Source organism: Chaetodon auriga, chromosome 20 (assembly GCF_051107435.1).
Source record: "Chaetodon auriga isolate fChaAug3 chromosome 20, fChaAug3.hap1, whole genome shotgun sequence".
Lineage (NCBI taxonomy): Eukaryota > Metazoa > Chordata > Actinopteri > Chaetodontiformes > Chaetodontidae > Chaetodon > Chaetodon auriga.
In genome coordinates this window covers 21,616,638-21,631,997 of record NC_135093.1, presented here as the reverse complement: position 1 = coordinate 21,631,997, position 15,360 = coordinate 21,616,638, and the positions used below count along the sequence as shown (strand labels likewise).

Sequence of the window (15,360 nt, the reverse complement as noted above, 5' to 3'; positions counted from 1 at the left end):
CTGATTATTTTATGACTTTAACCCTACTATTTTTATGTGTGAACAACTGACTGAGAGAATTGCACAGCTTGGGATAACTTCAACTGTGGAGCATTTTTCGCACAGATTTGAGATGCTGCCCTGGATGAGTTCGAACTGGGTCTCCTGTTGAGGCTCCCAAACCATCCTTCCCTAATCACACTCCTTGCTGGTACAGCATCGGAGCAAGACTGACACCATCCACATGTCTTCCGCCATGAAGAAATTAAATAAAAAGGCTTACTCTACAACCAGAAACAATGATGACAATGAACGATCTAAATACACCTCTAGCATTAAGGCTGTTGAACAACCCAAGAAATAGGACCAGGAAAAATTCTGCTAACTCTGCATAAGCTGAGGGCCAGCTTTAATACTGGTAAACCCACACCTGATAAGCCAGAGACCATTCTGACAGGGGACTATAACCATGCATGTAAGAATGTCAAAGACTGAAAATCTCACTATGAATGACAAATCTGTCAGGGAGCTAACTGAGCTGTTGCCAGTTATCCTCTTTACACATCCAAGTGACAGAAAGATTATCATTCACATTTGATTTTTTGACATTCTGCAAAGAAAAACTGGCTCTGAGATCCTGAAGAAAGACTTTTGTCTGCTACTGGAGAAACTGAGCCACTGTTAGTCACAACATACACTACCGGTCAAAAGATTTACAACATCCCAATTTTTCCAGTTATGTAAGAAAGCCATTGCTAAGACGTCAGAATAAGACAAAGAGGCTTGCCTGGGCCATGAAACACCGCCATCGGACTACTGAAGACTTGAAGAAGGTATTATGGACTGATGAATCAAAATTTGAAATCTTCAGTTCATCACGCAGGATCTTTGTATGCCGTTGAGTAGGTGAAAGTATGTTTCCACAGTGTGTGACTTGAACTGTCAAACATGGAGGAGGAAGTGTGATGGTCCAGGGCTGTTTTGCTGGATCCAGGGTCAATGACTTGTACAGAGTGAGAGACACCCTGAACCAAAATGGCTACCACAGCATTCTGCAGCGCCATGCAATACCCTCTGGTATGCGCCTAGTTGGTCAGGGGTTCATCCTACAGCAAGATATTGACCCAAAAAAGTCCAAGCTATGCTCACCTCAGGAAAAAAGAACAAGATGGTAAGCTTGAAAACATGGAGTGGCCAGCACAGTCTCCAGACTTATACCCCATCGAGCTGGTTTGCAATGAACTGGACAGAAGAGTGAAAGCAAAGCAACCTACAAGTGCCACATATTTATGGGAACTTCTGCAACAGATTTGGGAAAAACTTTCTGAAGAATATTTGATTTCTTTTGTAGAAAGAATGCCACGAGTATGTTCAGCTGTTATATCTGCCAAAGGTGGCTACTTTGATGAGTCAAAAGTTTAGAATACATTTTGGTCTATAAATTGATTCCATGATTTCTTTTTTAAGTCCAATTGCTTATTTGTACTACACTTTCATTTCAGAGTGCAATGAGACAATAAACTGGATAATTTTCAAAAAAAAAAAAACTGGAAAAATTGGGGTGTTCTAAAACTTTTGATCAGTACTGTATGTGTGTATCAGTGCCTATTCCAACCTTGGGGAAAGGAATCCAATCTTGCAGTAGACGTCTTGCACTGAATACATGGCTGACAGTTGCATGCGTCACCCATGAGAGAAAGTTTATTGACAATTTCAATGTCTTTTGGAACTGTAAAGACTGCTTTAAGCCTGATGGGATACATCCATAAATCACTGGTTGTAGACTGCTCACCCCCAACCTGCAGCATGCTCTTGGCATGCCATACCAGAACAAGAATGCACAAATAAGAGTACAGCACACACAGGCAGACAGCATGTGAATGTGACTACCCTGCCCTGACCCGTCGAGTCATGGACTCCACTAGACTCCTGACCACGAAGATGTTAGCAGCAGATCCTTTAAGTCCTGGAAGTTGCGACGTGGGTCCTCCATGGATCGGACTTGTTTGTCCAGCACATCCCTCAGATGCTCAATTGGATAGAGATTTGGGGAATTTGGAGGCCAAGTCAACACCTCAAACTGGTTGTTGTGCTCCTCAAACCATTCCTGAACCATTTTCGCTTTGTGGCATGGTGCATTATTCTTTCCATGAAAGGGTGTACATGGTCTGCAACAATGGTTAGGTAGGTGGTACGTGTCAAAGTAATATCCACATGGATGGCAGGACCACTACACTTTGAAGCACGGGACCAATTTGTGTTTCGCATACTTTTGGGATTTTTTGGATCCAGCATCTCGCAGATGTTAGTGGCATTGCCCCACAGTAGCTTTATCATCTGGTCATGGCAGTTTCTGACTGGTCCTGAAGGATACAGCCAGTACTAGAGAGCAGGTCAGCCAGGTGGGCTGGTCTTTGCTGCATTCTGTCCACCACCTATCTCAGGTGGAATCAATCAGACAGCCAAAAAATCATTGTACTGCTTTGTAGGGTCACATCACATTACAAACATGCATGTAAATATGAAATAAAATCAACACTATTATTAGCATAATTCCCTCAATTGTTAACTGTCCGGCAACTGTGCCAGCCTATCAAACAGTGTAGATGTATTCTATCCTGATGTTGCCTTTTCAATGACATACATGTCAATGACACAATGTTCCAGTTTGTAAAATACAGTACACTGGAAAAACTGGAGAAGACAGAATCTAGCACCACTATTCGAAAATGTTCAGGTTTGTAGGACACTCCAGGTCATTAAATTCCTGAAAATAGGATTGTTTTGGACAATTGTTTCCATATGCTATTTGGAACATGCATCCAAGTAAAAAAAATATTCCGAAATATTTTTGAAATAGGTAAGAATAATTTATAAGCAACAAAAAAAGAAATCATTGAATCCTTCAGTGTGCTGATTAACCTAATTGTTAGTTTGCTAATATCTAGTGAGAAAAACCCATACTTGCTGTTACGATCCTGAAAAGTGGAATTCTGTACTTCATATCGACAGTCACCAAAGCAGCTGAGATTTGAACAATCAACTTTTCCAGCACATACAATTTCAAATAGTTTTGCTAACATAACAAGCAAAATGGAATGGCTAAACAAAAATTGAGGAACATGTCAGATGTCTCATCCTAGTAAGAATGAGCAACTTGAGGAGTTCACTGCCAGTCCTGCATGTCACTGACCTCTAACTTCTTGTAGTCATGGTTCTGGGGTTGCAGCAGCTTGCTGGCTTGACACGTAGCTTGCTGAATGTTTTTTTTTACTAATGGAATGTCTTCTACTGACTCTGTTTGGGAGGGGGTCAAGAGAAGACAAAGGAGAGAGGGAGAAAGAAAAAAAACACAGGTTGTTGTAAGCAGGTGATGGATTAAAGTAGCGACAATATGTAATGACCTCATATGTGTTATATCCCACCCTAAAATACTGTACACTATATGACAGAATTCTCAGACTTGTGGTGTCCCACACACTCAAATCCTTACCTCAGTTCAAGTAATTTATATGTCATTTTCATAATTTTCCATATTTTCAGTGTTTAAATGTTTTTCAGGTATGATGATTAATTAAATTACATTGGATAGGGGGGTAATGTGATGGCATGAGGTTAGCAGGTTGTGGCTTGAGCTCCATGCCACTCAGTTCTAATCATTTGTTCATCCTGACAACTGTGCATTGGAAGCCACTTTTGGTTTTTGTGCTATGTCCTTGTAAAACTTTTGGCCACAGTCTTCAGACAAACTGTGAAGAAACCAGGAGAACAGAGACAAAAAAGATATCTGTTAGATAAGATTAACTGTTGTGTATAGACAAACTCTACACAGCCCTTGCTAAAGCTTGTAATTTGACTGCTAATATCATAAAGTAATTTATAAAAAACTCTGACTGAGACTATTCAAAAGCATTCTGTGGAGCTCTAGACTGGTAGCAAGAAGTTAGATTACGCAGAAGCTAGAACTGTAGCAGTTGAAAACTTTGCCACAGCACAAGAACCAAGGATTCTCAAACTGAAAAAGCAGGTCAGTGCTCCAATGGAGAATTTGGATATGTTGGCCAATATGTATGACCAGTTGGCGACTGGTTGTTAGCTTGGTGGAAGGCAGAGAGACAGGACAGCTGGTGGATTTCTTTGAATCATGGCTGCCCTGCTTTCTCAAGATGACTACCTAAGCAGAGTACATAAAAGTGGAGTGTGCACAGTTTGCCAGCACCAAAGCCAAACCTAAATAAACACCCCAGGTAGCTGCTGCAAATTCACACAGTCAGACACAAGCAGAAGTGTCACAGTCAAGATGGTACCTTAAGGTACAACTGATCCAGGCTCTCATTCTACAACCAATTGTCATTGGTGGTGAAGGAATACATGGCAGATAATCCACTCAAACAGAAGCTACAGAGGTATGGGATACTGTATGCCATGCTAGTTATTGATCCAAATAACTATGTTAATATGAATACAATTATTCATCAGAATTAATAATAATGCAGCGCCACCCTGAGATCAAAGGGTGGATAGAGTCTCAAAAAAGGGCTTTCTCTTAAAATGCCAATGTTTTATCAAGTGAAATGTGAAGGGTTGAATTTGAGCACCCACAACAAGCTGTTACCACAACACATATGCACAGATAATCACAGATATATATAATATATCTGAATCTAAATATAATAGAGTTTAACTTCAGCAATACTGATAAACAATCCATAATCCTTCAATCAATGAACATCTTTTGTCCAACTACAAGGAAAAAAACAAGCAGCTATAACAACTACCCTAGCAAGCATAAAGGCAGCAAATGTGTGTGTCAGACGTGAATTCACTCAGAATAACTGCGCGCATCAGCAAAAGCAAACAATTTTGGTGGAGGCACACTGACGATGCACAAATGCACGGAGGGTTTATGTTGCAGGCCATTTCATTGCTGCCGGCTGCAGCACGCAATACTGGAAGACTTCAAAAATTCAAAAATTGTTGTCCCCATTTGTCAGTTAGAAACAAAAACATGGGAACATGGGGTCTATGATCAGACAGTATGTTACCAGAATTCCTCCAGACATTGAAATCTTTAAGGACTGTGACTGTGACTGTGTGTGTGTGTGTGTGTGTGTGTGTGTGTGTGTGTGTGTGTGTGTGTGTGAGTGAGTGAATGCGTGGATGTGCTGTCTGTGTCTAGGTCACTCATGTTCCCTCAAGTTGTAGTATGTTCATATACATTGTGCAGCAAGATATTCCCTGTCTCATTCTCCTTCAATGTTTAGATTACAGTTCCTCATTTCACTGAATGTTTTACATTGTAGGAGGAATATATGTGTCAAGATTCTCATTGAGAGCACTTAGAAATTGTAGGAGGAAATGTATCTGTCATCTCTCAGTGTCAATTTGTGGTCACTAAGCCTGTAGTTAATCCAGATCTGTCTTTGCTTTCTATTTCTGCTGGTAGAGATATTCTGCAAATTTATAATATCTTTTAAGGCCAGATAACATTCTAATATACTTTGGCTTTTAGTATATTCTTTTAAATGTTCAAAATAGGTTTTTCTTTTCATTGAGTTAGAATTTCATTTACACTGTTTGGTGTTGGAAAAACAGTGTTGTCATGAGACTGGCCAGAGTGTGTCTGAGAGGGGGCAGTTAATCTCAGCACTAGCTGACGTAGGGCAATCTTCTCTTGGCTCAGCTCATGGGTTTGAAAGGCCTTGGAATGGAGGGTGTCTAGTGCGCCAGATTTAAGGTGATTCAAAAAGCTGAATTATCAGTGGGTATCTGCCTAATTCTACTCTGCATATATTTGGGGTTTTTCTGCATACATGAAAAATATATCTACAGAAGTTTGCATATAAAGATCCTACTGGATATTTATCCCAGCGGGTATAGCTATGATGACTGAGTTGACCCTGTACTTAACTACCATATAGTGTAATGGGCTGGATAACACTATCAAATATTTTATACTAGATTTTAATTTGCATCTGGGGGTGCAAGTGCATTTGAGCCTTAATTTTCAACACTATCTGGACTGCAAGCTTTTCTAGGCCAAAGCAATGTTATCTGTCTGCTCAATTCTTCAAATCAAGAAGGCTTTGGCTGTTAAATTGTTTCTTCTAATGTTTGGAGGTTTGGAGTTGAAGAGGAAAAAAATCCTTATAATAGCTTTTATTGCCATACACGCAAAGGCAATGGGAACACTGCACATTCTATTCCAAATCAAAACATGAAGAGAGATTTATCAAATTTGTTATTTACAGAAAGTGAAGAAAAGGAAATATTAGGCTGTTAAAAAAATAGAAGTGTCTGCATTTTTCTTTACAAACTCAACTATTTACTGTATAAACTGAAAAATGCTTGAAGATTTAGCTTTCCTGTGAATCATTGAACTAATATTTATTTGTGTAACCCCTGTTTCTGAGAACTGCTTCACATCTGTGTTGCATGGAGTTGACCAACCTCTGGCACCTGTGAACAGGTATTCCAGCCCAAGACGACTGGACTACATTCCACAATTCCTCTGCATTTCTTGGTTTTGCCTAAGTTTTCTATTGGATTAAGGTCTGCGGATTGAGCTGGCCACTCCATAACATTAATCATGTTGGTCTGGAACCAAGATGCTGCTCCCTTACTGGTATGTTTGGGGTCGTTGTCTTTTTGAAACACCCATTTCAAAGGCATCTCCTCTTCGGCATAAGGCAACATGACCTCTTCAAGTATTTTGATGTATTCAAACTGATCCATGGTCCCTGGTATGTGATAAATAGGCCCAACACCATAGTATGAGAAATATCCCTGTATCATGATGCTTCCACCACCATGCTTCACTGTCTTCACAGTGTACTGTGGCTTGAATTCAGTGTTTGGGGGTCCTCTGACAAACTGTCTGCAGCCCCTAGACCCAAAAAGAACAATCTTGCTTTCATTAGTCCACAAAATGTTGCGCCATTTGTCTTTAGGCTATTCAGTGTATTCTTTGGAAAATTGTAATCTCTTCAGCACGTCATTTTTTCAACAATGGGACTTTGCGGGGGCTTCTTGCCGATAGCTTGGCTTCACATAGGCATCTTCTAATTGTTACAGTACTCACAGGTAACTTCAGGCCTTCTTTGATCACCCTGGAGCTGATCATTGGCTGAGTCTTTGCCATTTTCACTATTCTTTCGATTCATTGGAATGGTAGTTTTCCATTTCTTCCACGTCTTTCATCATCGTTTTCATCAGATCATTTTGGCTGTGCAGCCTATCATTTACTGCACTTCTTTATATGTTTTCCCCTCTCCAATCAGCTTTTTAATCAAAGTACGTTGTTCTTCTGAACAATGTCTGGAACGACCCATTTTACTCTGATTTTCAGAGAGAAATCCACTATAACCAGCATGTACAACATTTGCTACCTTTGCCCTTGAATAAGGGCCACCTATTTGACACCTGTTTTTTCACAGAATCAATGGCCTCACTAATTCAACTCCACACTGCTATTATTTTGAACACGCCCCTTTCAATTAATGATCCAATTCCACAGAATCAGCAGCATGCATGTCATGACTTGGGTCTGTTGGTTTTCTATTACTCTACTACACCTACTAGTAGATTATTTGCCATGTAGAAATATAATTTCTACCAAAAACAGTGATTGATCCGGTTAGTGATTTTGGACTGCTATTATTTTGAACACAAATGTACATTGATATGAATTCATCAGATTTATTGGCATGTCGTTGAACAGATTTTCAAAATGTGATCTCCAGATCGTCACTGTTTTAGATGGGTAATGTTGTGGTTACTTTGTATTGATGTTGTTCCACATGTCCCATTCTGATTCTGATGGCTATCTGAATATCTTCATATCTCATGTGGGTATGATTTTGTTTTTGTTCCTCACTGTATGTTTGAATTTCTTTTGTACCTTGAAATTTCACTGTACCTAATGCATAAGGCAAGGCTGTTTGGTTGTTGATGTTTGTCATTTGCAGTTTTTCTTCCTCTGTTCATGTTGTTTAACAAGAACCTCTTCTTGTTACCTAATTTTTAGAGTCCATTTTGAAGATTTGAAGGTTATTTTGCAAAATGTCCCACTTTTTTAGGTCGACATTGGAGATGTATTCATGCTATGTTGAAATAGCTTCTAACACCTCCTGTTCACACTACAATCCTGAATGTACAGACATTTCCACTTGTTTACCTTTAATACTTTAATAGTGTAAACTTGACAATTATGAGACTGAAAATAAAAGCATCTTTTTTCTATGATTTCAAATACCAGTATTAATGGGGAGTTGCAGGAGTATGTATGTGATGCCGTTGTTTTTTTGATTTGGCAGTGTTATGTCATTTTTGACACAAATGGTGTCAATTATGTACAAGGCCATCCATAAGAATGCAGCAATTATACTTTTTGTTTGAATTCTTAATTTATTATAATGGGTTGATAATGAAAACAAACCATTCTTCACTCACCTTCCTCCTTCAATTTTAGAATTACAGCATGGAGAATGCAGGGTAGGAGATGGCAGGTCAAGTCTGCAGGTTTCTGCACTGCTAAATAGTGCAGAACCTGAAAAGACAATCAAAACTCAGGTTTAATTTCTCATTCCCATTCATGTGTCTTTGCTTCTTGCTGCTATCACTGTTACATTTGTTATCGCTGCAAAGACTAACAAGACTCTCAGAAAGACAGGGCACTCTTTCTTTTTTAGGTTCAATTGTAGCATTAACAGTTGTCACCAGCCTGGACAAGGCTTTTACTGAACATGCTACTAAGCTTAATTAAGTCAGTGACTTTTGAAGTCAGTTGTACGTGACCTGAAAATTACCTTTTCAGCTTCCTTAGTGTCGTCAAAAAGTCTTCTCTGGCGGCGTGCAGGTATAACCCTGGCTGTCTCCCAAGCCTCCACCCACATGTTGCCAGGGATCTTCATCCTGGCACTAAGCTCACCTTTCACCACTGTGTTACCCCTCTCATCTAATACATCCTCCTCCACGTAATCCCTAGGTGAGTACCACCGCACAAAGTCCTCTAGAACACAGCCAGGGTTGGCTGCCTGTGGAGAGACAGGAAAACAGTTTTATCTCTGTAATAAATCATCTATCACCATGAGATCAAGGACAACTTTATCAAGAGCCATGTTATGAGCCAAGTGGTAAAACAATTAGGAGCTGGAAATGTATTCTGCAAAAAATACACAGGCTGGAATGACTCAGTTACTGGCATTGCATCACAAAGCAAAATTACTGAATCTAATGATTAGACTGTTACAGAAGTACATTGCATTCACCAAAGAAACAAAAAATTTAGACCTAATCCTGTATCTCATAATCATAAGGAAAAAAATCTCATAGCAGACATGATATCATAATTAAAAGAAACAGGTGCATACCATGTTCTGTGACCCAACTGATTCTGTGACCTGATAAGGAATTTTAGTATTCCATGGTTTGTTTTAATAGCTGTTACAAAACGGTAGCACGGTATACATAGTAATTGTTCTGCTTAACATATAATCTCTAATAATATACAGGATACCACTGCTTTTTTTCCACTTTTGTTAACATATCAACCTCACGTACTTAGTGGCAATACATCAGACATCTGACACATCTGACAAAATAATCCATCCACATTACTCAGTGATAGTAATACCTACCATTTTCTCAGACCAAGGAGGAAATAAAAGTAAAGTCAATCAGCACTATCATGCCTCTGTCCTCTCCAATAGCGATTATTCTTATCCACATAACCTTTTTCATTGTAGACTGTCACGTAGTTTGGACTGAACACTTTCAGGAAAAAATATAATTGTCAGTTTTCTGACGGGCAGAACATGCTCCATGCTGACTGAACACAAGGCTCTGATAAGACCAGGGGAGGCATACTCTGTGTTTGCATCAATGATATTTGGTGCTCAACTGCAGTCAAAAATGGATGGACAATGTTTCTCAGATTTCAAGTTTTTAATCTTAAAATGTTGAACGCATCATCTGTCCAGAGAATTCACCAGTGTTTTTGTTGCTGCTGTTATATCATATATTATATTCATCTAGATGCAAATGAAAAAAATTACTACAGGAACTGTATGAGGTCATCACCAAGTCACCTCCCTGACTGCTATCTTGGACAATCAGACAATACTTCCCTGCTTCTCCTGCCTACTTAATTCCAGATAAAAAAGGTCACCATCAGAAAATACACTTTAAGTGTGGACAAAAGAAGCCACAGCAGTGGCAGGACTGTTTCGAGTGCACATACTGACATATGTTAAGAGATGCTGACACTCAGGAGAACCATATCAATCTTGAGGAATATACATGAACAGTGATATCAAGTATCATCAAATGTGCTGATGAAAGATAATAAAATCATTCCCTAACCAGAAAGCCTGGATGAATGGAGAGGTGAAAGCCCTATCAAAAAAAATGCAAAAAGCTGCTTTTTAATCAGGTGACAAGGAAGCATACAACACTGCCAGAGTGAGACTGAAAGCTGAGATCAAAGAGGCAGAGCAGAGACATCAGGAGAGAACACAAAAGGTAAGACAGGACCCCATCATGTGTGATGCCACATTTCCAGAGTTTAAGACATGTTACGATTGCTTTGATATCCTCAACAGAGTCACCTGTAGAGTCTACTTCGCCTCCAGAAGACCTGCAGTGAATCTTGAATCCAACTGAAACCATACCTGTGCACTTAAAAGATGCAGATCAGCTAGTTCATGTTATTACTGACATTTTTAACATGTGACTGCCACAGTGAACAGTTTCATGTTCCTGGGAATTAGCATCAGAGGGAACCATCTCTAACCTAGTCAAGAAAGCTCCGAAACGACTGTGGCTCTTAAGGAACATTCCTGTGCCAAGCTCTTGCTAACATCCTGGTTGAAAACATTACAAATTGCATGGCCCAGGAAAGAAGGGCTCTGCAGCGGATGATCAAAACTACCCATAAAATCATTGGTATCCATCTACCAAGCATCAGTGATATGGGTGAGGTGAAGTGCCTGTGCAGAGCTCAAGGGACACTAAAAGACAACACCCACCCCCACCACAGCCTGTTCACCCTGCTGCCATCTGGCAAGTGATACAGAAGTATGTGCTGTCATACCACCAAGACTAAAGATCAGTATCTTTCCTCAGGCTGTGAGACTCCTCAATTCCTCTTACATCATAAAAATAGTTTAGCTTTATGCTGTATTATTGACTCATCCATTTACATAATTTGCTTTGTGAATAGCATAAAGGGAATACAACTTGCTTTTGTTTCATACAACCCAGAGTTGTACAATGATAAGTAACCTTATAGCTAATAATGATAATGAACTGTTGCAGGGACTTGCGACCACATTCAGACTGACACAGTGGTCAAACCCACATTGGGGGTCTATCGAAATGGGTACATTTACATCAGTCAAGGAGGAGAGAGAGATGGACAGAGAGACAGAGGAGGTGGAAGTTGAGATGGTGCACAGAGAGCAGTAAAGTGCACACTACAACATCTTAACAAAAGACAGAAAAGTTCAGTTGCATGCTGCAGTGATTTTACACTTCATTGATGGTCAAGCTCAAATTCCAGTCTGATGAACACAAACCGCATCATCCGTTTACTATTCTTTTGCATTAATCAGATATTGTCTTCATTAATAACAGCCTGATAGCTTAATTTTTGTCTCTAGTCAGTTTTTACTATTTAATTGACCTTTCTTGTCCCACTATTACCTTCCTTGTGGCTCTTAGAAATTTCATCTGCACTGTGTTAATCACACTATTTGGACCTCTGAGGTCACAAATAGTGTGACCTCCGTAAGTCTAGCAGAATGCATTATTTACATGATCCTCCCTTAAATGCATATGCAATTAGGATATAGATACACACTGCAAAAACACACACAAATGGCATGCAAACTGCGACTCCAGCCTGCAGCTACTGCTTAATAAATACAGCACATGTACAGTTTGAATGTGTATAAGTCTGCCTCTCTCACCTTAAAGGACTCCATGTCAGAGAGCAGACAGGCACTCTGCATCCGGGCACGGAGATGGGTACCTTCAGCTGATGTGCCCAGTTTGGCCAGTACTTCTGACTGCTCCTCTAACAAATCCTCTGTCATGGGAGCAGGTTCCTGAAAATCAAACACACACCAAGGAGCATCACTGTACTTTCATTCACTAATATCACTTGCACAAGCGTTTTTGTTCATTTGTACAGGCACTGGATTTCAAGTTCTGCTACAACCAAACATGGTCTTTAATCTAGGCCCCACAAAAAGCACCAACTGCTTTTATAAATTGGTTTCATAAAGTCCCCATACATCACATAACACCTGCCTATTATTGAATTTACTATATTTTAACCTTAGAATTAGACTAATACATTGTTAATGAACCTCTGAGATTATTCTTGGATTTGTCAAATTTAGACTGCTGAAACTTCATATTGGATACAGCTGAAATTCCAAACACATTTTGCACAGAGAGGACTGTGGATTTTGAAGCCCATCACTTACATTGAAATTGCTTCAAGAACGAATATTTTACAGGTAGTATGGATCAATTACTGTGACTAAAAACTTTCAGTGTACATATGGGTATGTAAGTATTGTATTAAGATAGAGTGGAAAAAGTAAAGCAATCCTAATGTTTAAGATAAGCACGTATGTAGCATGTAACAGCAGCTCTGGCAAACTGACCAGTTGACTATCTCCAAGATTTAAGTAATGAGTATTTGAATTCTATTTATTAATTTATTTTTTCCCCAAATTGTAGCTAAAATGTTCAATATTTTGACCAATCAACATTCATATGGAGGCAGGGATTTTAAAAGACAAGCACAAAAAACAAACATCATATCATTATATCTATAATACATGAAGCGATACATATACTGTACATATATTAACTTACATTTTAGATCTGTTTTTGTAAATAACTGATACACATTTATCTAAACCAAAGACTTCATGAATATGTGTGTGAATGAGTGAGTGAAAGAGACATAGAGAGATCCTGACCTGTGTGACAGGAACGTAGAGAGGCTCCATAGAGTTGAGTAGAGTCATGTCATTATAGGGGTGTAGCCTACCCTCTGCTTTACTTTTACTGTCATCCTTTTCTCCCTCAGTATGTGGAGCTTCTGTCTCTCCCTGGTCACTCAGACACTCAAAGAACTCATCCTCACTGTCGCTCCATGAGTCCCAGGATTTCCCTGGAGACACCTCCCTTGTTGAGGCAGATGCAGTCATTGTTGCTGTCGAAGACTCTGGCGCAGACTGGATGTTCAGGCGGCCACCGAACACCCTACACTCTTTCTCTTTGCTTCCTTCCAACACCTTGCGAGCTTCATCTCTGGCCCTCTTCCTCTCGATGCAGCAGTTCAGCATCTATGCAGGAATTAAAGCCTTTTTCAGACATGGAATACTTCACATTGCTGTCTTCATCTTGTTATAATGTCAACTTGTTTACTCACACATTAATGTTCCTCACATTTTTACTCAGACACAACACCACCATTAACCACGCAAAGAGAAAGCGGGAGTGGTGCCACTGCTAAAAAAAATGCAATGAGCTGAAAAGTTTAATGACATGAAGGATGATATGAGGGAAGATGATTGTTTTATGTTTTTCCAAGTCGTCATCATGTATTGATTGTGCAGCGGAGGACTTAATAACTATCGGGAGTGCCATTCAGCCCCACTTCTCCTCTAGTGAATTCAGTGATTCATTTTCTCATCAGTCTCATCATTTATTACAGTGAATTTGCCTACATATGTACATTTGAACAAGTGCATAAATATAACATAACAAGATGTTGAATTGAAACTCTCATTCAACTTCTATTTTGCAGTGGCAAACACAGATGAATGCTGAAATATTCAGTCGGAGACAGCTAATCTGACTATTACCAAAATCATTTTCATAGATTAGATATTAGAAGAATCTCATCAAAAACATAAAATGGACCTATTCACAGTATACAGACATAGCACATAGTTTGTTAAGACCTTTTCTTTTTTTTGAGCATAGGAGATTCTGCTCATGTAGGAAGCTTATTGCAGTGGTCTTAATTATTATTCAGTTGTGATTTTTTTGTTGTTACTTTCAGCTCAGATATAATTTTAATGATTTTGTCTCTTGGAGATATTTTGATGGTGTTTTTTTATTTGAAATGTATGGGTGTAATGGGAATTCTTATTATTTCTCCTCTCTTTTACTCAATCATAAGTATTCACTGTCTTAAAGCCAAATGAATAACCATGTCATATGATTCGGTGTGTGCGTGTCATAATCTGCTACCATGACACTACATAGTAAGTTATTACGCACTGATTAAGTGAACCTTGTGTCCTGATTGTACAACACATTATGACGTGCCTATTGTGCTGACATTGTTCTGATGATAGAACAAAGTCACCCTGTCTACAAAGATAATGCACTATATATAATCAACAACTTCTCCTGCTCCCGGCTCTTTCTTGCCATGTCACACTTGAGACAGCAAGGAGGGAGTCTGTCTGCAGGCGTCAGAATAAACTCTCAGAAAGACAATCAATGACTCTGTGCTTTTTAGTGCAAAATTGCCAGAACATGGGCATATAGAATGTCTACGGATTAAGGAAAATTAAAAATTCTCCACACTATTTTGCTTCTCCCATAGCTGGCAGCTGGCATAGGACATACAGACATGTGCTGGGGCACCAGGGTGCTGTAGGGGTGCACAATGGCCAGAGAAGAGAGAGACAGAGAGAGAGAGAAGGACAAAACAATGTAATGGCGTGCAAATAGCAGAAGCAAACACGGCCTCCATGTTATGGCTACCACACACCGTCCCACTGAAGGACCTTTGTGGTTCCTGCCACCAGAGCTCACACTTGGCATATCAAGGAGGCAAGGCAGACTTTGAAAGCTGATGTCTGCTGCCAGAGAAGGAATCATACAACAAAGCTATTCCACAATTTTTGCTGTATGTTGTTGCCAATGTCCTAACTTGTTCGAAATGTGTTGCTGGCATCAAATTCAAAGCATTGCTGCCATCAAATTTGAACGGAAGGCCCTGCAACGGGTAGTGAAAACCACCCAGTACATCACTGGTGATCAGCTAACTGCCATTGAGGACCTCCAGTGCAAGCGGTGTCTAAGAGTGTCACGTCTGCCAACTAAGAATAACCTCTGCCACAGAGTTATTTGTCTTGTGCATTTCCAAATAATTTCATTTATCCTTATGGGTTAAACACACATAGTGTGCATTTTGTATAAATGTTACCTGGAGCTTCTGATGCAAAAGACAACAGCGAAGATCAGGAGGTCCACCAGCCAGTCTGCAGATTAGGAAACATATGGAGAATATAAGATGACTACGAGTGAACATGGCTATATTAACAGACTGAGCAACTACAAGAA

The 15,360-nt window shown here is 39.6% G+C and overlaps 1 protein-coding gene across 2 annotated transcripts in view; it reads right to left on the bottom strand.

The window, feature by feature from the left end:
- Nucleotides 1–15,360, bottom strand: part of rab3gap1 (RAB3 GTPase activating protein subunit 1) — a 65,539-nt gene that overhangs the window by 14,612 nt on the left and 35,567 nt on the right. For both annotated transcript variants that reach the window (XM_076759304.1, XM_076759305.1), the window contains exons 16-21: nucleotides 15,224–15,278; nucleotides 12,975–13,343; nucleotides 11,949–12,086; nucleotides 8,787–9,014; nucleotides 8,431–8,527; nucleotides 3,173–3,276 (exon numbers count right to left, since the gene is read on the bottom strand). In XM_076759304.1, the coding sequence (XP_076615419.1) occupies nucleotides 3,173–3,276; nucleotides 8,431–8,527; nucleotides 8,787–9,014; nucleotides 11,949–12,086; nucleotides 12,975–13,343; nucleotides 15,224–15,278 (991 nt within the window). The remainder of the gene's footprint in view (nucleotides 1–3,172; nucleotides 3,277–8,430; nucleotides 8,528–8,786; nucleotides 9,015–11,948; nucleotides 12,087–12,974; nucleotides 13,344–15,223; nucleotides 15,279–15,360) is intronic.